Genomic DNA, 23,017 nt, shown 5'->3' on the forward strand with positions numbered 1-23,017 from the left:
ATTTTTGCTTTTATGAATGCACCTTTCTATACTTTCTATGAACTCATTCACTATAGCAGGCAGTTTCATGTAAAGATTGTACTCAATTTATGGCATTCAAACCAATCTCTAAAAATACTTTAAATTAAACAAATTATCAAATAAAAAGCCCACTGTCACACAACTGTCGGGAAATACATGTTTTTTTTTCATTTCTATATTTAGACATGGCAGTAAAATAATTATTTCAAATTAAGGCACTAGAAGGGCACCACCCATAAATAATTGGGATGGAGAATAGCTGGTTATCATCTTCCATGAACTAAGAGTTAGGCTCCTAAGGTTCAGAACTGCTTCTGCTAATTGATGAGGTTCTGAACTAGGGTGGTGGCCATGTGAATAAAGACAAGGGTATGGATGTTAAAAAAAACATTATGGGGGCAGCTAGATGGTGCAGTGGATAGAGCACTAGCCCTGGAGTCAGGAGTACCTGAGTTCAAATCCGGCCTCAGAAACTTAACACTTACTAGCTGTGTGACCCTGGGCAAGTCACTTAACCCCAATTGCCTCACTAAAAAAAAAAAAACAAACAAAAAAACATTACGGGGGTAGAATTGACAACTGAATGGATGAGCCTAGGTCTTGCCTCTTTAATCTCAAATGTTCCCTTTGCTTCTCCCATTTGCTCCTCATATGTCTCTTCTGGCCACTTTTAGATTATTTCCACCATGAGATATACAAAGAAACCAGAGAAAGAGAAACAGGTGGAGGAAAGCAGAAGCAGTTCATGCTGGTTTCCCCTCAAAAGCCGTTCTGTGCCCTCTTCCCCGCTACGGCTCGGCCCTCACAAGGGAAGCAGGTCGGCCAGCATCCCTTGCAGCTTCACACCTGATAGGAAGGAAATCTCCAAGAGGGTCCGGCAATCGGTGCAACTGGAGTTGGAGAAATGCTGGCAGGAAGTGGGCTTCTCAGAATTCAGGGACAAGGAGGAGCCATCGATCTTCCCACCAGAATCAGAGCTGGACTCTTGTGACCTGCAAGGAGTAAATCAGGAGGAGTGGAAGCAGGTGAGTAGGGGTGGCCAGATGGACTGTTCCATTCTTGCCTTGTATATTATTATTTATTTTTTGGTGAGGCAACTGGGGTTAAGTGACTTGCCCAGGGTCACACAGCTAGTAAGTGTCAAGGGTCTGAGGCTGGATTTGAATTCAGGTCCTCCTGAATCCAGGGCCGGTGTTTTATTCACCGTGCCACCTAGCTGATCCATTTTCTTGCCTTGTATAAAGAAAGAATGGTATTGGGTCTTTTTCCCAAAGAGATCATAAAAAAGGGAAAAGGACCCACATGTACAAAAATATTTATAGCTGCTCTTTTTGTAGTGGCAAGGAATTGGAAATTGAGGGGCTGCCCATCAATTGGGGAATGGCTGAACAAGTTGTGGTTTATGAATGTAATGGAATACTATTGTGCTGTAAGAAACAATGAGCCCACGGAGTTCAGAGAAACCTGGAAGGACTTGCATGAACTGATTGATGATGAGTAAGATGAGCAAAACCAGGAGAACATTGTATACAATATCATCAACATTATGTGTTGATCAACTGTGATAGACTTGATTCTTCTCAGCAACACAATGGTCCAAAGGACTCATGATGGAAAATGCTCTCCAAATCCAGAAAGAAAAAAAAAAAGAACTGTGGAATCTGGATGCGGATTGAACCATACTATTTCTCTTGTTTTTGGTGCAGTTGTTTTTCTTTTTTGAGGTTTTTCCTTTTTGCTCTGATTCTTCTCTTATAACATGACTAATGAAGAAATATGTTTAATGTTATCGTACATATATAAGCTATATCAGATTACTTGCTGTCTTGGGGAGGGGGAGGGAGGGGAGGGAGGGGAGGGAGGAAGAAAATTTGAAACTAGAAATCTTATAAAAACAAATGTTGAAAACTATCTCTACCTGTAACTGGAAATAATAAAATACTTTTGTAATTTAAAAAAAGAAAGAAAGAATGGAATACATTGGATGGCAGAGACTTTTTGGCTTTTTTTTTTTGCTAGCCTGGCACATAGTAAGCACTTATCAGTAACTCAAGAGCCAACAAGCATTTATTAAACACCTCCTATGTGCTAGGAACTGGGTTAAGTTCTGGGGATACAAAAAAAGGGTAAAAGATAGTTCCTGATTTAAGTCTAATGTGGGACACAACATGTAAACAAGGGATAGAGTGGATGAATTGGAGATCTTGGTGGGAAGGCACTAGAAGCATTCCTGTGTTCCTTAAGGTCAACAGTCATTGACCAAGGGTTGACTTTGTGTCAGGCATTCTGCTAAGTGCTGGGATACAAAGAAAGGCAAACAAAAGACAGTCTCTGTGCTCTGTCTAATGGGGGAGTCAACATGGAAACACTTGCATATGAACAAAATGTATACAGGATAAATTAGATCTTATTGACAAAGTATTTGAGGATAGAATGGAGGAGTGGCTAATTCAGGATTGTCAGGGGTGACTGGACTTTAGTGTAGCTTATATTTATCGATATTTACTGTATTAGAAATTTAAATGTATTAATATTATGTAAAAATTGTTTTAATCTTCAGGAACCCCTGAGAGGGTCATGGTAATTCCCTTAGGGTCTTTGGACCATGTTTTGAGAACTACCAGTTTAAAGTTTTAAATGTTAGCACAGCAAGCCAAGGAATCCCAGTTCACTGTCCTGATATCACAAGCGGGTATCTAGGTAGTTTTGTTTGAGGTATACAACTCTATCTGAACTCACTGCTAGGAGATCTTTGGTCCTTAATAAGCCCTGCACAGACCTCATTACTTCCCAATCCACTTTTAAAGTAGCTCAACTACTTTAAAAGTATTCTGTACTCTACCTAATTTATCAACTCAATGTCCTATTCAGGATCATCTTATAATTTAAACCTAAGTCTATCAAAGTGTGTTTCCTCCTAATGTAATATGTGAGTCCCCATTCTTATAGATCAGGAATGGAATGTTTATCCTTTATAATCAGATCCAATTTATTTTCTTAAGGGGACACATAAGAGGTATTATTTGTCCCATTAGGTACAGTATTAGAAGCATCTCAAATAATTTCATTTTACTTTTGAGAGTAGCCAATGATTAACTGTTTAGTACATCTTTCAATGGAACTATAAAGGAAGGGAATTTTAATTAATACATAAAATATGTGGCCATTCAGGGAAAGATGTCTTTGTTTCAGGAATGAAATGTATATTCTTGTTTAGCCATGGTCATGTCTTAGAAATTATAAAATGTGGCATGGGAATGTCCCCATAATACTATGCCTTTGTTCTTGAGGAAATCACCAGAAATTGAGGGGCTCTGGGGAGGGAGACTGACTCTGATTGAGGTCAAGGTCAATTCTATCCAGACTCAAGAACTTGACCTTAGAGGTGAGTATCCATGAGGTCAATACAGCCAAATCACAAGTTCAGTTTTGATCCAATTGCCTCTGTCCTAACATTCCGGCATATTGGTCTGACAGAGACAGAGAGAACTTATCCAGGATGTCTCAGCAAGAATCATTCTCCTCCAAGTGAAAAAAATATATGATTAAAAGTAAATTGAAATTCCAGATAGGTGAAGAGATAGTAAGATCTAGGGAATGCAGCAATCAATCAACAATAAACCTTTATTAACCATTTACTCTGTTAGAGGAACTGTGCTGAATTGGGACTACAAAGAAAAAGCAAAACCAGTCCTTGTTCTCATTCTAATGGGGAATAAGCACATCTATCTATAAGTATATGCAAATACAAGCAAAGTAGACATGACATAATCTGATAGGGTAGGTGCCAATAGCTGGGAGGACCCCAACAGGCCTCTTGTGAAATCTTGATGGAAGCCAAGAATTCTAAGAGTTAGTACAGAATTCCAGGAATGGGAGACAGCCTGTGAAACGGCTTGGAGATAGGAGATGTAGCCTAAATAACCCTACATGACCGAATCCTGGAATGAATGGAAGGGAACAAGGAAAGATAGGAAGGGCTCAGGTTGTGAAGAGCTTTAATTGACAAACAGGGAGATTGATATTGATATTGAGGGCCATAGGGACCCAGTGGAATTCTATTAGTGAAGTTTAGGATTTCAAGAGTGTAGATAAAACCTCACACTGAGTTGGGTTTTGTGGATAACCTACAAGATGATTCAGTAGCATACTCACTTATACAAGAAGGGTCCGAGACATGTGTGTTCCATTTCCCTGCCATCCTGAGCAGGCCCAAGGAAAATGAAGCCACACAACTGCACCTGGGCTCTCTCCAGGTACCACAGCAGGACTGGATTCCCCTAGGGGCTGGGGACTTTTATTTTGAGGTAGCCAAAATACAAATTAGGGTTCTTAGTGGATCACAAGCTTAAATATGAAGCCATGGTAACTTCAATAATTTTTAAAGCTCATGCAATCATAGTTGATATTAACAAAAGCAAAGCAAAAGAAATAAATAAGGAAAGTATAAGTAGTAAGTCCACTGGTAAGACTACATCTAGAATAATATGCTGAATTTCTGGTCCTACCATTTTAGGGAGCACTTCAATAAACTGGAGCTTAGTCAGAGTGGGGCAATCAGGACAGTGAATGAATTTTTTTTTAATGAGGCAATTGGGGTTAAGTGACTTGCCCAGGGTCACACAGCTTGTAAGTGTTGTGTCTGAGGCGGATTTGAACTCAGGTACTCCTGACTCCAGGGCCGGTGCTCTATCCACTGCGCCATCTAGCTGCCCCACGACAGTGAATGAATTTGAAATGGTGCCAACAGTTGAAGAAATCTGATGTGTTTGATTCAGATAAGGGGAGACTTAGGGAGGGCATGATACCCATCTTCCATGACTTGAAAGACTATTGTTTGGGAAAAGAATTAGACTTGCTTTGCTTATGCCTAAAAGGCAACAATGGGTATACCTAGAAGTTTTAGAGAGTCAGATTTCATCTGGGATGTAGAGAAAGTTTTCCCTTCTCATTGCAGCTATCAGAAAGTAATTTGATATAGGCTATACATATGCAATCATGATAACCATTTCCATGTTAGTCATGTTGTGAAAGAAAACACAGATAAAAAAATCAAAACAAAACAACATAAAAAAACAGTATGCTTCTATTTTCGTTCAGATGCTATCACTTCTTTCGCTGGAGGTGGATAGCATTTTTCATCATGAGTCATTTGGGATTGTCTTGGATCATTGTAATGCTGAGAATAGCTACGTCATTCACAGTTGACCATTGTTCAGTATTTTTGTTAATGTGTACAATGTTCTGCTTCTGGTCACTTCACTTTGTATCATTTCGTGTAAGTCTTTCCAGGTTTTTCTTGAGAGTATCTTGCTCATCCTTTCTTATAATACGATAGCATTTCATCACAACCATATACCACAACTTGTTCAGCCATTGGCTATTAATGTTTAATCAAAGATGGAACCACCCAAGTGTAGCCCTCATGAGCAGTCCATGTGGGGCTTTGGCTGTGTATCTGAACATAGACACTACCCTTCGCCTTGCATTGACTTGTTTCTTTGTTAAGTCTCTTTCATCAGCAGTCTGCGGCACAATTATCTCATAATATTTCAGAAATTCTATCCATAATCAATCTACTCTACCTCAGCCTGAGCTAAGGAGAATCATCTTTCCCGTTTGGGGGAAATTTAGCAAAATTACACACCCAATGACCTTCCTGTTCTCTGCATGTATGGATAAGTATGAAGGAATTGGCCCAAGGACAAAAATGATTTCTGATGGATTTCAGGTCGTAGATATCCTGTGGAGTGATCCCATGCCCCAGGAGGGCTGCAAGGCCAACACTGTCCGAGGAGCGGGCTGCTACTTTGGCCCCAACGTGACTGAACAGATGCTCCAAAGGCACAGCCTACGGTTTCTGATTCGCTCCCATGAGTGCAAGCCGGAAGGTTATGAGTTCTGTCACGACCGCAAGGTAGGTACCTTTGTTATTGTTCGTCCTTCCTTCTTTTTTTTTTTTTTTTTTTTTAGTGAGGCAATTGGGGTTAAGTGACTTGCCCAGGGTCACACAGCTAGTGAGTGTTAAGTGTCTGAGGCTGGATTTGAACTCAGGTACTCCTGACTCCAGGGCCAGTGCTCTATCCTCGTCCTTCCTTCTTAAAGAAGACCAGTGATGTCAGGAGGGGGATGTCTTGACTCGAGAATGAATTGGATTTAAGTGAGACAGAGCTTTGAAAAGTCATCAGCCTCACTCTCTCCTCCAGAGTTCTGTAGGTACGCACTTAGGAGGTAGGTCTTGTAGAGCAGAGCAAAGGGGAAGGGAGTTTAGTAGCTTCCCCTCAACAACAAACAGCAATTACAAGCACCAGGGTCCAAGGTGGGAAGCCAACAGGGAAAATGAAGCTAAACGTTCGTCCTTTCTCTCCTCTTTTTGTTCAGGTGCTAACCATCTTCTCTGCTTCTAACTATTATGAAGTTGGCAGCAACAGAGGTGCCTATGTTAAACTGGGGCCAGATCTGATCCCACACATTGTACAGTATCAGGCTAACAAGGCAACCCACACACTGACAATGCGACAAAGGTGAGGCTTGTCATGCGAAGATTGTCTGTCATAGAAGTTGTATGATGTGCAACATTATCTTCCTCATGGTCAAGGATGTTCTATTTTTGCTGTTGATACAATGTGTGTGTGCACGTGTGCACATGGACATGCATTTTTTTCAGAGTTTAATTAGACATGGAGTTCTGCAGGCAGCTAGTTGGCACAGTGGATAGAGCACTGGCCCTGGAGTCAGGAGTACCTGAGTTCAAATCCTGCCTCAGACACTTAACACTTACTAGCTGTGTGACCCTGGGCAAGTCACTTAACCCCAATTGCCTCACTAAAAAAAAAAAAAAAAAGACATGGAGTTCTGCTATTGGGAATAGATTTGACCAAAAAGAATTTTAACTTAATTTCTGAATCTACAGGTATTTGCTACAAACCACAATTACCTAGATTTAACCATTTACTAAAAACTTGAGGTCATTCCATAATGATTACTTATTACTAATGGTGAAATTGAGATTTCTGTTGGATTTACATCATTATCAACAGGGATCTTTTCTGTCCACTTGAGAATTATGTCAAACCAGATCATCCCATCATAGTCTGCCTCTTAGCACAGTGATAGCAAGAAGCCTAAGCCAGAAATCCCCTTGCCACAACTGCTTGATCTCTTTATTTTTTAACCTGTATAAACTTGTTTTTGATGACTACTGCTTTATAGTATAGTTTGAAATATGAAATCTGGTGTTGCTAGGCCCCCTTCACTCCATTAAAAAAAACAAAATTTTTATTCCTCTAGATAAATTCTATTCTTTCCTAGTTTTATAAGGTCATCTTTTTAGTTTGATTGGAACAGCACTGAATAGGCAAATTAATTCCGTTAGTATTGTCGTTTTTATTATATTGGTTGGACTTACCCATGAGCAACTAATATTTCTCTATTTAGGTTGATATTTTATAGTTGTAGTCATAGAGTTCTTGTGTGTATCTTTGTAGGTAGATTCCCAAGTATTCTATTCATTCCAGAGTTATTTTAGATGAAATTTCTCTTTCTACCTCTTTCTGCTGGGTTTTATTGATAACATACATAAAAGCTGATGATTTATGTGAATTTATTTTATATATTGCAACTTTGCTGAAGTTAATTATTTCAGTTTTTTTAGTTGACTCTAGCATTCTCTAAATAGACCATCGTATCATATGCACAAAGTGATTATTTTGTTTCTTCTTTGCCTATATTTATTCCTCCCATTTGTTTTCCTTTCTTATTTCTATAGCTTACATTTCTAGCACTATATAGAAGTAATGATAATAGACATCCTTCCTTTACCCCTGAGTTATTTGAAATAACTCTAGTTTATTGTTATTACATATAATACTGACTCTTTGTTTTAGATATATACTATTCACCATGTTAAGGAAAAATCCAATTATTCCTATGTTTTCTCAGGCTCAAATGAAAACAAACCAGAAATAGGTATTATATTTTGTCAATAACCTTTTCTGAACCTATTGATATAGTCATGATTTTTCTTGCTCTTATAGTTAATTATGTTTATCCCTTTCTTCATATTAATTAACCCCATGTTCCTGTTACAAATACAATCTGATCCTGGTGTATAATCTTTGTGATATGTTGCTGTAGCCTCTTTGCTAGTATTTTATTTAAATTTTTTTGCATCAGTGTTCATTAAGGAATGATTAGTCTACACTATTAGTCTACAGTTTTCTTTTTTCTGTTTTGGTGCTCCTTGGCATAGGTAACAAGACCATATTTGTGTCACAGAAGGAATTTGATAAGATCCCTCTTTTTTTTATATTTGCAAGTAGTTTGTATAAAAATGGAATTACTTGTTTTGGGAATGTTTGATAGAATTCACTTGTGAATTCATTTAGCTCAAGATCTTTTTTCCTTTGGGAGTTATTTATGGCTTATTCAATGTCTTTTCTGAGATTAGGTGCTTAGATTCCCTTTTTTATATATTCTATTAACCTGGGTATTTTATATTTTTATAAACATTCATCCTGGCAGCTAAATTGCACAGTGGATAGATCACTGGTCCTGGACTCAGGAAGACTAGAGTTCAAATCTGGCCTCAGACATTTACTAGCTGTGTGACCCTGAACAAGTCACTTAGCCTCTGTTTGCTTTAATTCACTGGAGAAGGAAACAGTAAATTACTTCAGTGTCTTTGCCAGGAAAACCCCATGTACAGAATGGTCCTTTGAGTCACAAAGAACCAGACATGTCTAAACAAATTAACAACAACAACAAAAAAAAAATCCATCCATTTCATATAAGTTCTCAGTTTTGTTAGCATATAGTTGAACAAAAATAGTTATAAATACTTTCTTCTTTATCTGTTGTGAATTTTTGATACTGTTTTTGATGCTTTTGGGGTGCTTTTTCATTTTTGATACTGGCAATTTGATTTTCCTCTTTCTTTTTAATCCAATTAGCTGGTTCATATATTTTATTGGGGTGGGGGAGGGGTTCCCTCAAAAAACTAACTCCTAGGGGGCAGCTAGGTGGCACAGTGGATAAAGCACTAGTCTTGGATTCAGGAGGATCTGAGTTCAAATCCAGCCTCAGACAATTGACACTTACTAGCTGTTTGACGCAAGTCACTTAACCCTCATTGCCCCACAAAAAAAACCAAAAAACAAATCCTAACTCCTAGTTTAAATTATTAATTTAGTAATTTGGGGATTTTGTTTTCTTGTGGTTTTGCTTTCAACTTTGGTAATCTCTTCTTTGATTTTTAGGATTTCTATTTTGGCTTTCCAGGCGGTTTTTTTGTTGTTGTTTTTTAGTTACATGCCCAATCAGTTAACCTGTTCTTTTTCTCATTTGTTGATGAAAATGTTTAGTGATATTAAATTTTCCCTCAGGCTATATCCCACATTTTTTGGTATATTTGATATATCACTGCTCCTTTTCTTCTCTTCACCTCATCAATGACTTGTTCACTCACTGACTCCAGTGAGAGAACATATAGAAAAGGGAGGGCTTTTGGGACTACAAGTCAATAGTTGATGCCAATAGGCCTTTTTGAAGGAATCAAGAGTTGCTCATCAAAAAAGTCTCCTTTAGGAGCAGCTAGGTGGCGCAGTGGGTAGAGCACTGGCCTTGGAGTCAGGAGGACCTGAGTTCAAATCCAGCCTCAGACACTTGACACTTACTAGCTGTGTGGCCCTGGGCAAGTCACTTAACCCCAATTGCCTTACCCCCCCCCCAAAAAAAGGCTCCTTCCAACCACATGGTTAGTTATCAAGAACCAGTTACAGAAATGAACATGCACTGTCTCTCTAAGGCATTTATTTCCCTTACATGTTACTATAATTCTGGAAGCCATCTCTCCAGTATACTCCATATGGAGAGGTAGCATCTGCCAAGAAAGCTGCTCATGTACCAGGTGCCCATTATATGTTTTTCCCTGTATCTTATTCTCTTATATTTTTTCCTCTTCTTTGCTCCCTGATTACTCTTTATCACACACAGGTTCTTTATTTTTTCCTTGTAATCCCTTCTTCATGATCTCCCCTCTCCAAATTTAAGATTTCTTTTGCTAATGACTTTTTTTAGGCTTTTAAAGATTTATTAAAATATACGTTATAAGTTAGTGAAGAGAGAAAGATTGAGAATAGATTCTGTATAGCATCCCACGCGAAATCTCTCACCACCAAACCAATGTCCCAAACAACAAGGGGGACTCCTGTTCTCCCTCTCTCGCCATGAGCCTCTTCCTTAACAAAAAAAAATGCTAATGACTTTTTTAATCTACCCTGTGTTTTGGTCTCACCTTTCCCATCTCCCTGTTCTTTCTTGTTTGATTTTTGAGTTAAATATATTTCTATACCAAACTCTCTTTGTATGTCCTCTTCTCCTTGGATTTGTTGGGATGGAAGTAAGGCTCTTATGGTGGCTGCTCCCCATCACTCCTTCCACATTTGTATAGACTTCCACTTGGGCACCTTGGTTATGAGATAATAAGTTCCTCAACTCTTGTCCTCCTTCCCCCAGTGTATTCTTCCCCTCCTCCCTCCGCCCTCCCACCCAGCTTCCTTTCTCTATCTTCTTTCAAGATCATCAAAGCATATATACATACATATATATATATATATATATATATATATATATATATATATATATATATATATATATATATATATATATATATATATATATATATATATATATATACATACATATATATATATATATATATATAAATACACTCCTGGATCCTCTTTCTTATTTGACTCTCTCTATGGCTCCTGATGACATTAGAGTTCTGAAAGTATAATTATGTTATTCCCCTCTTTTAGAATATAAACAGTTTAGCTTCATAAAGTCCCTTTTCATTGCTAGCTTGTATTTGTCTTTTTATGTTTCTCTTGACTCCCATGTTTGTATTTCAGAGTTTCTATTCAGCTCTGGTCTTTTCCTCAGGAATGCTTGGATGTCCACTATTTCAGTGAAGGTCCATTTTTCTCCCTGTGTGATTACGCTCTGTTTTATTGGATAGGTTATCCTTTGTTGTAAGCCTATGTCTGTTGACTTTGGAAATATCTTGTTGGATTCATTCATATTGAATGATAGTTGCTAAATAGTCTGTGATCCTGACTACGCTTCCTCAGTACTTAAATTCTTTTTTTATAGCTACTTGTACTTTTCTTCTTTGACCTGGAAGCATATTTGACGATGACACTCCTTGGAGTTCTCATTGTGGCATTTCTTTCTGAAGATGATTTGTGAATTCTTTCTATTTTTACTTTTCCCTCTGGTTCTAATATCTGGGTAGTTTTTTTCATGATTTAAAAAAATATGATATCCAGGCTCTTTCTCTGGTCATGGATTTCAGGTAATCTAATGAATGATTCTTAAATTGTCTCTTCTTGACCTGTTTTCCACATCAGTTTATTTTATTTTAATTTTTAATTAATTAATTAATTTTTGCAGGGCAATGAGGGTTAAGTGACTTGCCCAGGGTCACACAGCTAGTAAGTGGCAAGTGTCTGAGGCCAGATTTGAACTCGGGTCTTCCTGAATCCAGGGCCGGTGCTTTATCCACTGCGTCACCTACCTCCCCTCAGATCAGTTTAAAAAAAATGAGATGCCTTATATTTTCTTCTAGTTTAAATATACTTCATTTTAATGTTTTTCATTATCTAATTAAGTTATTCATTCTTCTGTTTGGTTCACTCTAATTTTTAGGGAGCCTGTTACGAAAGTAAGGTTTCGAACATCTTGTGCCAAGCTATTAATTATCCTGATTATATTTTGTTTGTACATAGTAATTTGCATGTTTTCTCCCCCATTAGATTGAGAGCTCCTCAAGAGCAGAGATTGTCTTTTGCCTTTCTTTGTATCTTCAATACTTAGCACAGTGCCTGGCACTTAATAAATGCTAGTTGACTGACTGCTTTCCACTTCTGACATTTACGACCTTTGTGACTCTGGTCAAGTAATTTAACCTGAGACTGAGTTTCCTGATTTATAAAGTGAGGGAGCTGGACTAGGATGGCCTCTGAAGTCCCTCCTAGCTCCAAATCTGTGATCCTACAATTCATAGTATTTCCTCTAGTACATTTATGATTTGATTTTCTGTCACTGGCATGGAATGGTGGATAGAGGGGCTAGCCTTGGACTTACTAAGACTTGAGTTCAAGTCATACCTTGATGCAACCTGGTGACATGGCTATAGACGAGTCACATAGTTTATGCCCCTACTGTGTTCCCTATTCTCCCCCTTTCCCCATCCTTCTCTGTTGTTATTCTACTCATTCTTTAAGGCAAAGTTCTTCCACTAAACACTCTCTAATCCATCAGGGAGGCTTAAAGATCAGGATACAATGACAAGAAAGAGAAAATCCCTTCCCTCAAAAAGCTTACATTCATTCTCCTGAGAGGCTACAATCATAAAAATTATTATTATAACAGCATTCATATAGCAACACACTACATACTTTATCTCTGTTTCATTCAACAACCCTATGAGGTAGGTGCTAGTGTTATCTCCATTTTACAGATGAAGAAACTGAGGTTGACCCAGTGACTTACCCAGGCTAGTAAGTGTGTGAGACAGAATTCTAACTCAGGTCTTCCTGACTCCAAGTTCAGCATTCTGAGTATTGTACCATATAAAGAATATATGGGGCAGGGCAGCTAGGTAGCACAGTGGACAGGGCACTGGCCCTGAATCCAGAAGGACCTGAGTTTAGATCTGGCCTCAGACACTTGACACTTACTAGCTGTGTGACCCTGGGCAAGTCACTTAACCCTCATTGCTTGGCCCAAAACAAACCAACCAAACAAACAAAGAATATATGGTAAACTAAGGAGAAAATGCTTGACACCTCTCAAAGATTAAATTATGTATATACCAAAAGTACCTTTTACTTGCAGGATATTTTTGTGTGAGAATAATATTTCCTTTATTTTGTTCTAAAATATCTGTGCCTCCCTTTTATCTGCCAGATTTATCCCACTCCCCAGACCATCGTTTATTAGTTCCATTGACATACTTCAAAACCCAAAGCATTTCATGAACAAATTAATCTGGAAAATGCTGCAGTAGAATCTTATGGCAATTTTTCCCTAAAAAACTTGAGTCTTTGGAAGTTTGGAATGTATTTGTAATGCCCGGGAACCAAGAGTGTGCTGGTAAATGTTTAAAAACGTTTCTGGAAAAAATAAGTAAAAACAAAACATAAAAATGTATGCTTGGCACACTTTTTTTTTTGTTTTTGTTTGTTGTTGTTGTTTTTGTGGTGCAATGAGGGTTAAGTGACTTGTCCAAGGTCACACAGCTAGTAAGTGTCAAGTGTCTGAGGCCGGATTTGAACTCAGGTCCTCCTGAATTCAGGGACAGTGCTTTATCCACTAAGCCACCTAGCTGCCCCATGGTACACTTTTAAGTTGAATCCACATCACTAACATTTTCTCAAGCCTAAATGATGAAGAAAACAATTAAGTCAAGCCCTGGTTTGTAGCAATTGCTGCTTTCTGAGGTGCAAATGCCCATGATGAAAATTTAACAACCAGCTCTTTCAGTTGGGTACAAGCTGGCTCTGTCATAACCTTGCCTGGAGGGGAAACTGTCCAGCAGTTGTCATAAACTCAACTTTGAAAATGTCCTTTTTTGTCTTATCCCCATTTAGGATCAGCAGAGTTGAAGAATCGGCTCTGAGAGCCCTTCGAGAGAAACTGTTTGCTCATTCCTCTTCACTTCTTGGTGCATTTAAGAGCTATGATCTTGATGGAACTAGTGAGTGAACCCAAAAAGCAGTCAAAACTGTGAAATTAGGATTATCTATCTATCTACTCTGCATTTCTATCTACTGTATCTATCTCTATTTATTCTATCTACCATAGCCATTTATCTATCTATCATCTATCTACCTATTTATCTATTTCTATCCATCTATCTGTATGTCTAGCTATTTCTATCTACTCTATCTCTATATCTATTTTATCTATCTATATCTACTCTATCTCTGTTTACTATATCTACCATATCTATCAATCATCTATCTATATTTCTATCTACTCTGTCTCTACATACATGTACTCTGTGCATTTCTATCTACTGTATCTATCTCTATTTATTCTATCTACCATAGCCATTTATCTATCTATCATCCATCTGCCTGTCTGTCTATATGTCTATCTACATATTTATCTATTTCTATAGATCTATCTGTTTGTCTATTTCTATCTACTCTATCTCTACTATCTCTACTATATCTATCTATCTATCATCTATCTGTCTATTTGTCTACCTAGTTATCTATCTAATTTCTATCCATCTTTCTATCTATCTAATCTGCTCTAAGGTGTCTATCTATACATTACTATCTACTCTATTGACCTATCTCCCATATGTAGCATATCTTTCTATCATCCATCTGTCTATCTATCTATCTGTCTGTCTGTCTGTCTGTCTAATCTAATCTATCATATCTAGCTAGCTAGCTGTCTATCTACTTATCTATTTCTATTTATCTATCTACCCTAGCTATCCAGCTATCTATCCATTTCTTTCTACTCTATCAAGCTATCTACCATATCTTTCTATCATCCATCTATCCATCCATCCATCTACCATCTCTCTTCTATCTCTCCATATATCTATATCTATCTTCTCTGCTATGTTATGGCTAGCAGAATGTAAACCATGAAGCTCTCTTCAGGCTCATGGGGGGTTGGACCAAGGATCAATGGACCTTCCACAGAATAAGGGAACCCCTGTGAATTTTTCCAGCTCCCCAGTTTACTATTCATTCTCCTTTTTCTCCATCTAAAATCTTCTACTTATACCAGAATGGGAACTGGGCTGAATAAAAAATGCAAACTCTTTTGGAATGTGGTGCTGAGCCAAGTGATGTGAACTTGGAACCAGTTGGGCAAGTCACTCTCTGAACCTCAGTTTTCTCCTTTGTAGACTGGGGGGACTGCACTAGATGCCTTTCCAACCTGAGCTCTATGAGCCTATGATCCTCAGTCTGGCATTTAAAGTCCCTCATAGTCTGGCTTCAGCCTATCTTTCCAGGTTTATTATTATGTTATACTATTATGTTATTATGTAATCAGCTTGCATGTCGATATATTGTATATCTCTCCCTCCAAACCTCCCAATTCCTATCCTCCTTACCTGTGTAGACCACAAGAAAATCTTTCAATCTTTTTGCACCCCAGCTTTCTTATTTGCAACATAGGGATAAATCAGTCTCTGTACTTACTGAAGTGGACGGCTTAATGCCTTCTATTAGGCATGACCCAAAGCAGGCTTGGCAAGCACCCATGTAAGATATGAGGGAGGTGGAATGAAAGATTTTGAAGGTCCCTTTAAGCCCTAAATCTATGGTTCTAAATGGCTTAGGTGGCAGAGATGAGATGAGATTCAAACCCAGAACTTGGGACTCCAGCTCTAGTTCTCTAAACTATTGTACTAAGAGTTTTCAAAGGGTAGTCCACATTTACTTGGGAGGGGGGTGGTCTCAGAGATCCTTTCGGGAGGTCCAGGAGATCAAAACGATTTTCCTAGTGATACTAAACATTTCGAGATATAACTCACATAAAGAAAAACTCCCTGGGGCTTCTCAACAATACTTTAGAGTGTAAACACCCTCCCCCCTCTCAAGATACTCTTTTATTTCTGGAGGATGTAGGGACTATTTCAGCGCATGCTCACCGAGAAGATTTCCACGTGCGCACTAAGTTCAAGCTCCAGTCTTTCTGTCCATGCAGATCTCATCACCTTGAGTGACTGGTCAGCGGCGGTGGAGTCTGTGCTACACCTGGGCTTGCCATGGAGGGTGCTGAGGCCACAGCTGGTGACTCACACTACTGATAACATGTTAGAATACAGGTCCTGGCTGAACAATTTAGCTAAGGAGCAACTGAGCCATGAGGTAAGATTTTCTACCTTCTCCTCCTCCCCCCGCCCCTGCCGCTAACACACACACACACACACACACACACACACACACACACACACACACTTCCAACTCCCCTTTATGTATTGTTTTCTCAGGGGCAGCTAGGTAGCACAGTGGATAAAGCACTGGCCTTGGATTCAGCAGGACCTGAGTTCAAATCCAGCCCCAGACACTTGACACTTAACTGGTTGTGTGACCCTGGGCAAGTCACTTAACCCTCATTGCCCTCCCCCCAAAAAAAATATGTATTGTCTTCTCCCATTAGAAGGTAAACTCTTTGAGGGCAAGAGCCATCTTGCTTGTTTTCACTTGTATCCCCAGTGCTTGGCACAGTGCCAATGATTACTACATCTACATCTATCCACTATACCAAGAGTTTTCTATCTATCTATAACTAATCTACATCTATCTATTCATCATCTTTATCTAGCTATTTTCTATATCATATCATATCTATGTATCTCTCTAACTACCTACCTACCTACCTACTCTGGGAATACTGTAGTTAGCAACATGTACTGTGAAGCTATCTTTAAAAAGAGCCAGGTTGGGCAGCTAGGTAGCGCAGTGGATAGAGCACTGGCCCTGGATTCAGGAGGACCTGAGTTCAAATCTGGACTCAGACACTTAACACTTACTTACTAGCTGTGTGACCCTAGGCAAGTCACTTAACCCCAATTGCCTCACCAAAAAAAAAAAAAAAAAAAAAGAGCCAGGTAACATACTTGAACTAGAACTCATTATCTTTCTTCCCAGACCCTCCCCTCTTCCAGCCTTTCTTAGTAATGTTGAAGGTAGCTCCGTCTTCCCAGGCAACCAAACTCACAATTTTGTCCTCTCTCCCACTCCTCCCACATACCAATCAGTCGATAAACATTTATTAAGCACCTACTCTGTGTCAGACACTGTGCTAAGTGCTAGGGATAAAAAAAAAATGAGGCAAAAAGTCCCTGCCCTCAAGGAGCTTACAATTTAATTGGGGAAATGATGTGCAAACAAATATATACAAAGTAAACTATGCAGGAAAAACAGGAAATAACAGAGGGAAGGCACTGGGATTATGAAGAGTTGGAGGAAGATTTTCCAATCTGTTGTTCTTTCTGCTTTCACATCTCTCTTGTATATCTCCTCTCCACTTAGTGAGCTGCCACCCCGATGCAGCCCCTCATCACCTCCGCCCTTGACTGCTGTGGCAGTAGCCTCACAATTGGTCACTTTGTCTGATCTCTTCCCACTCCATTCTATCTTCCACTCAGCCAACAAAGTGATTTTCTTGAATGCAGGTCTGACCATGTCATTCCCTTACTCAATAAACTCCAGTGGCTCCCTGTTACCTCCAGTGGCTCAAAACCCACCTTCTGAAGATCTTTCCCAGTCTCGCTCCTCCTCCCCCAGTGACTTCCTTGTGAGGTTATCTCCCATTTATATCATATATATCTTGTATGTGCAGTCGTTTTTATGTTGTCTCTTTCCATCAGACTGTGAGCTCCTTGAAGACAGGGCCTGTGTTTTTTGCCTTTCTTTATACTCCCAATTCTGAGCACAGACCCTGGTATATAGCTAATGTTTATTGACCAACTGACAAATAATCCCTTATAACAAAGAATTAAAAGGATGGGGGAGGGTACTTCAGCAAAATGAAATAATGCAGGGGGCAGCTAGGTGGTGCAATGGATAAAGCACTGGCCCTGGATTCAGGAGGACCTGAATTCAAATTGGACCTCAGACACTTGACACTCACTAGCTGTGACCTTGGGCAAGTCACTTAACCCCCATTGTCCCACCAAAAAAAAAAAAAAAAAAGAATGCATCAACTAAGTGTAAGAGTACATGCTGTATTCTATACCCATCTTCCCCACCCCTAACCCTCACCTGGCCCCAGCCTCTGGGAGAGGGAGGTGAGACCCAAATATTTAGAAGAAGATGATACATACATTTTGCAATAAATTATCTGTGGAAGCAAGGCAATTGTGACAAATCTTTAGGGTTTATCTCCCCTCAAAAAAGAAAATTATCATGAGCTCTGATTACCAGGATCGCTTTAATTTGGAGGGGGGGGGGGCAATGAGGGTTAAGTGACTTGCCCAAGGTCACACAGCTAGCAAGTGTCTGAGGCCAGATTTGAACTCAGGTCCTCCTAAATCCAGGGCCGGTGCTTTATCCACTGTGCCTTCTAGCTGCTCCCTCATTTCTTTTTTAAAATAGAATTTTATTTTTGGCTTTGACATCCACTAGATGGGGGTTGTGGCCCCATATGGGATCATGTAACTGAATGTGGGGGTTGTGAAAAATTTGGCAACAATAAAAGGTTATGTATACCTATTCTATATACCTATATACCTGGGTTGGCGTAAAAATTTATTGAGTGAAAAGGGGTCACATGTGGAAAAAGTTTAAGAAGCCCCACACTAGATTTCCCTGTGTCCTTTCCCCTGCCTGTCCTAGAGTATCATCCCTTAAGATTGCACTTAAAAATGTGTGGTGTATACATTATTTTAGAGAGCCAGTTAAACAGACACAACACACACACACACACACACACACACACACGCATACACAACAAAGAATTTTTTTCTTCCATTCCAAATACTACAATCACTATGACTACATTTTTTTTTTTAAATTCAAGATACTCCTTAAGATTAGACCCCAAAGGAAAGTGATTTGTGTTTTGCAGAACATTCAGTCCAGTTTGCTGGAAGTGCTCTACAGAAACCGATCCAACCTGGAGACCATATTTCGGATCATAGACAGTGATCATTCAGGTAAACACACAATTTATTCAATGCATTTCTCAAAATAATCTCAGTATTACAAGTTCTAAATGAGTGGTGTCAAACTCAAATGGAAATGGATACTTGTAGGCAGTGGGGCAGGGGGAAAAGGGTTTTTTTTCTTGCAGAATCCACTATCTAAGCTAACAGGGGATGCTTAGATGGTTTGTCCTATCTCCTGCCTTCAGGGTCTTCAAAAATAGACTAAAGTACTGTCCATTAGGGATAACTTATTATGGTTCTAACTGGAACTCCTTAAAGTTCTTGTAATCCTGGGATACTATGCCCAGACTGGTACACGAGAAACACATTCATTTGTTGTATTCCAAGGGTAAATGATCAGACAGAAAGAGTCTGACGCCTTCCCCCTTCACACACTTTTTATGTTGAAAATCAGTTTTAGGGAGCAGCTAGGTGGCGCTGTGGATAAAGCACCGGCCCTGGATTCAGGAAGACCTAAGTTCAAATCCAGCCTCAGACACTTGAAACTTACTAGCTGTGTGACCTTGGGCAAGTCACTTAACCCTCATTGCCCTGCAAAAAAAAATTAAAAAAAAAAAAGCAAAAAGAAAATCAGTTTTATGTTGAAAACTAAAAACATACAACTCAATATAACCATGAGGTAATCACCTCAAACCTAGCATATTAGCAAAACTGTTGGAGGAAGATAGAAATACAAGTTTGATATCAATTTAAATACTAATTTGGTCAATCAGATCCCAACTTGATACCAATTTACCCACAAATACACACAGCATCACTGGGAAGAATGAATATGTATGGACATGGACATACACATATACACACATGTATGTATATATTATATGTGTGTATGTATGTACACATGCGTATATACACACATACCATTATCACTTCCATATCACAGGGATTATGGGCAGTGGTGCCCCCATGATATGGAAAATCCACCAGACAAGTCAGAATTTTTTTCTTTTTCTTTTCATGGGGTGTTTATAGTAACTTATTGTAAAATTTGGGTTAAGTATTTGGTCATAGGCTCTGTGTCATCTCCTGGCCTTTGCATGTCATCTGTGGTTTCTGCAAAGATGACCCCAAATTTCCATTTAATTTCTCATACTGACCTTTGATATAGTGAAACCGTGATGGGGTAAGTCACGATGTGGAATTGTGTGTATGTGTGTGTGTGTGTGTGTGTGTGTGTGTGTGTTGGAGCCAGCTTGACTGGTGAGAGCCAATTGTTATAATTACATTGTGAGCATTTACTCCTCAGAAATCAGCCAACACTACAGACTGGGGCTTGATTTGTTGTATTATTTTTTTTGATTTATGAAAGTGATGGAGAAAATGTTAATGCAGATTGCACTTAAAAATGTGTGGTGTATACATTATTTTTGAGAGCCAGTTAAACGGACATAACACACACACACACACACACACAAGGAACACATGTGGCAAAGGTGCATGTAGAAAAAACATGCCTAATTAGGGTACACAGGTGCAAAGGTGCACAAGTGAGAAGAGCACACATCCAACATTGGTAAGTCACCGTTGTTTCATTTTTATGTCATTAAGCCACTGTTGTTAGACCTGCTTCCCTATCGTCTCACAGTCCCCATCATTCCTTTCAGAAACTACTATTGAGAACATATGCAGTTACCACCTTTGCTGCACATTCACCAGCTTCTGAGTTCACTGAAATACTTTGTTAACTCTTCAAACAAGAGACAGTCTTGCTGTGCTCTTTTAGCTTAGTTCCCATAGGTTGGATTTGTTGTTGTTGTTCTTGGAAAACTGTTCTTTTAGAAAAGTGGATGAGCATCACTGCCCCCTTCCTCCCACTGGATTCTCCTAAGATATGTTTTTCTTCCATAGGCCTCATCTCCTTTGATGAATTCAGGCAGATTTGGAAGCTCTTCAGTTCTCACATGAACATTGACGTTTCTGATGAGAGCATCTGTGACCTGGCTCGGAGCATTGACTTCAACAAAGATGGCAACATAGACATCAACGAGTTCCTTGAGGCCTTCCGCCTGGTTGAACAGTCATACTTAGAGGAGAAAGACTCAGAATCAAAGAGCTCGGAGACTAGCGAGAGCAGTTGTAGTAGCCAGGGAATCCATTAGCCATGGAATCCACCCGTCAAAGTGCCTTCTAAGATTAGCCAGATTACCGGGCTATCTCTTCTGATTCACCCCGTACCTCCAGCATCCCCACTACCTATATCGTCATCATCACTTTTAAAAAGGTCCCAGAGTTTGTTGGAAAATTTAAAGAGCAAATAGATTAGGGAAGAGTATGGAATTGGAAGAAGGTTTTATGTAGGCTCCTTATTACATTGTCATCTCCACCTACTAGGAGGTGCGATGTTGAAAATAATTTTTATAAATACAAGTTTTGGATAAGCTTTTATTCATTTATCAATATTATACCAGTAAAGGATTGATCAAGTGTCTCCCTAACTTCTCGTGGTCCCGGGCCACATGGTAGAGAAGGCGGAGAGAGAGAGCTTCAGCATACCAGTTAGCACAAGCAGGAGAAAAGCCAGCACAGACCCATGTGGTCTCCCAGAGAGACAGCATGTGGTCCCAACAAGACCCAAGTGAGAGCACAAGAGAGCCAGAGACCACGTGGTCCCAGAGAGCTGAGAGACAACATGGCTGCCTGTTCAAATTTTCTTATCCCTTTTGATAGGAGGTGCATCATTATACATCAATCATATCTAATTGGGTCATTATGCATCAAACAAATCTAATTGATTGGCAGTATTCAAATCTAAGTGGTTGACATTACTTGAAGGTGGGCTATATTACAATGAATTCTAGAGATGACATCAGAGAAAGGAATGCAAAACCCCTCACTAAACTTGGTCAGGGCAAAGTCCATTATCTACGCATGGTTTAATCAGTTAGTCCTTGGACTGTCTAGACAAGAGACTCTACCTCCACCCAAAGCTCCTTTTGTTCTCTTGGGTTTGTCCTAGATGAGATTTGATGGAGTCTCTCAAGAAGAACTTCACTTTTTAGAAGAGGTTGGGGATGGGGGGAAATAACTAATCCCTGGATCCCCCAAGAAATTGATTATTACAATTATTTTCTCACAGAAGTCAGTTTTTAAAAGGGGGTGATCAAATAAATGAATAATAAATCCATGCCAATGTAATTAGCCCAATGTAATCAGTAAAAATTTTCATTCTGATGTATTTTTCCAGATGGATGACTATTATCTAACCTTATTCCTTTCTCATCAAATAAGATAATATTTGTAAAGTGCTTGGCACAGTACCTGGCACATAGTTGGTGCTTAATGAATTCTTGTTCCCTTCCCCCCTTCCCCTTCCTTAGGAGAAAGGAACTTTTCAAATTCTGCTTTAAAAAAAATTAAATAAAACTTCTCTTGCAAATCACTAATAGATCATTTCTTGGTCCTGTTATTATTTCCAGCATACATTGATACTGTATGTATTATCAGAGGTTTTTTAATGGATGAAAACAATTATGAATTGATATCCTGAGTTCAAATTTGACCATAGACACTTACTAGTTGTGTGACCTTGAAGGAGTCACTTAAACTCTATCTGACTCACTTTCCTCAAATGTAAGGTGAAGGATATGTATTGTATGTATGACTATAATACAATGAGAAATACACCCATCTCCCAGGGTTGTGTTAAATTATTTGGGGCAGGGGCAGCTAGGTGGCGCAGTGGATAGAGCACCGGTGGATTCAGGAGGACCTGAGTTCAAATCTGGCCTCAGACACTTAACACTTACTAGCTGTGTGACACTGGGCAAGTCACTTAACCCCAATTACCTCACAAAAAAAAAATTATTTGGGGCAACAAGTTGATAATGTGACCCTGAGCAAATCTCCTAACCTCTGTCTGCCTCATTTTCCTCAACCGTCAAATGGTGATGATTAAAGCACCCAGCTACCAGGCTTGTTGTGAGGATCAAATGAGGTAATATTTGTAAAATGTCCTGCAAACCTTAAAGGACTTTGTAAGTCTGTTATTATAAAAGGGACAACAGAATACCCTTCTATATTGTGGAGGTATATGTGTGGATCTCCATTCACTGAAAATGTAGCTGAGGATCAAAGGAGGGAGAAAGAAAAGCAAAATTGTGGTGGGATAACATTACAAATTGCCTGGTCTAGAGATGGAAATGCGCAAGAAGTTCTGGAATCAGATCCAAAACTTAGCAAAGAGGGTAATTCAATTCAAGCAACATTATTATTGGAAAATTAACTCTCCAGACCTATTGACTGGATGGGGATAGGGGGTGGGGTCCTTGTTGTTAGACTTTTGTT

At 39.1% G+C, this 23,017-nt stretch overlaps 1 protein-coding gene across 1 annotated transcript in view; it reads left to right on the top strand.

The window, feature by feature from the left end:
* The window catches only part of PPEF2 (protein phosphatase with EF-hand domain 2), a 40,807-nt gene extending 19,975 nt beyond the window's left edge, over positions 1–20,832 (top strand). Inside the window, exons 10-16 of the mRNA XM_043972354.1 lie at positions 696–1,046; positions 5,753–5,938; positions 6,403–6,545; positions 13,677–13,783; positions 15,766–15,929; positions 18,634–18,721; positions 20,582–20,832. Coding sequence (XP_043828289.1) covers positions 696–1,046; positions 5,753–5,938; positions 6,403–6,545; positions 13,677–13,783; positions 15,766–15,929; positions 18,634–18,721; positions 20,582–20,832 — 1,290 coding nt within the window. The remainder of the gene's footprint in view (positions 1–695; positions 1,047–5,752; positions 5,939–6,402; positions 6,546–13,676; positions 13,784–15,765; positions 15,930–18,633; positions 18,722–20,581) is intronic.
* Positions 20,833–23,017: the final 2,185 nt, after the last annotated feature.

This window comes from Dromiciops gliroides, chromosome 6 (genome assembly GCF_019393635.1).
Source record: "Dromiciops gliroides isolate mDroGli1 chromosome 6, mDroGli1.pri, whole genome shotgun sequence".
NCBI lineage: Eukaryota > Metazoa > Chordata > Mammalia > Microbiotheria > Microbiotheriidae > Dromiciops > Dromiciops gliroides.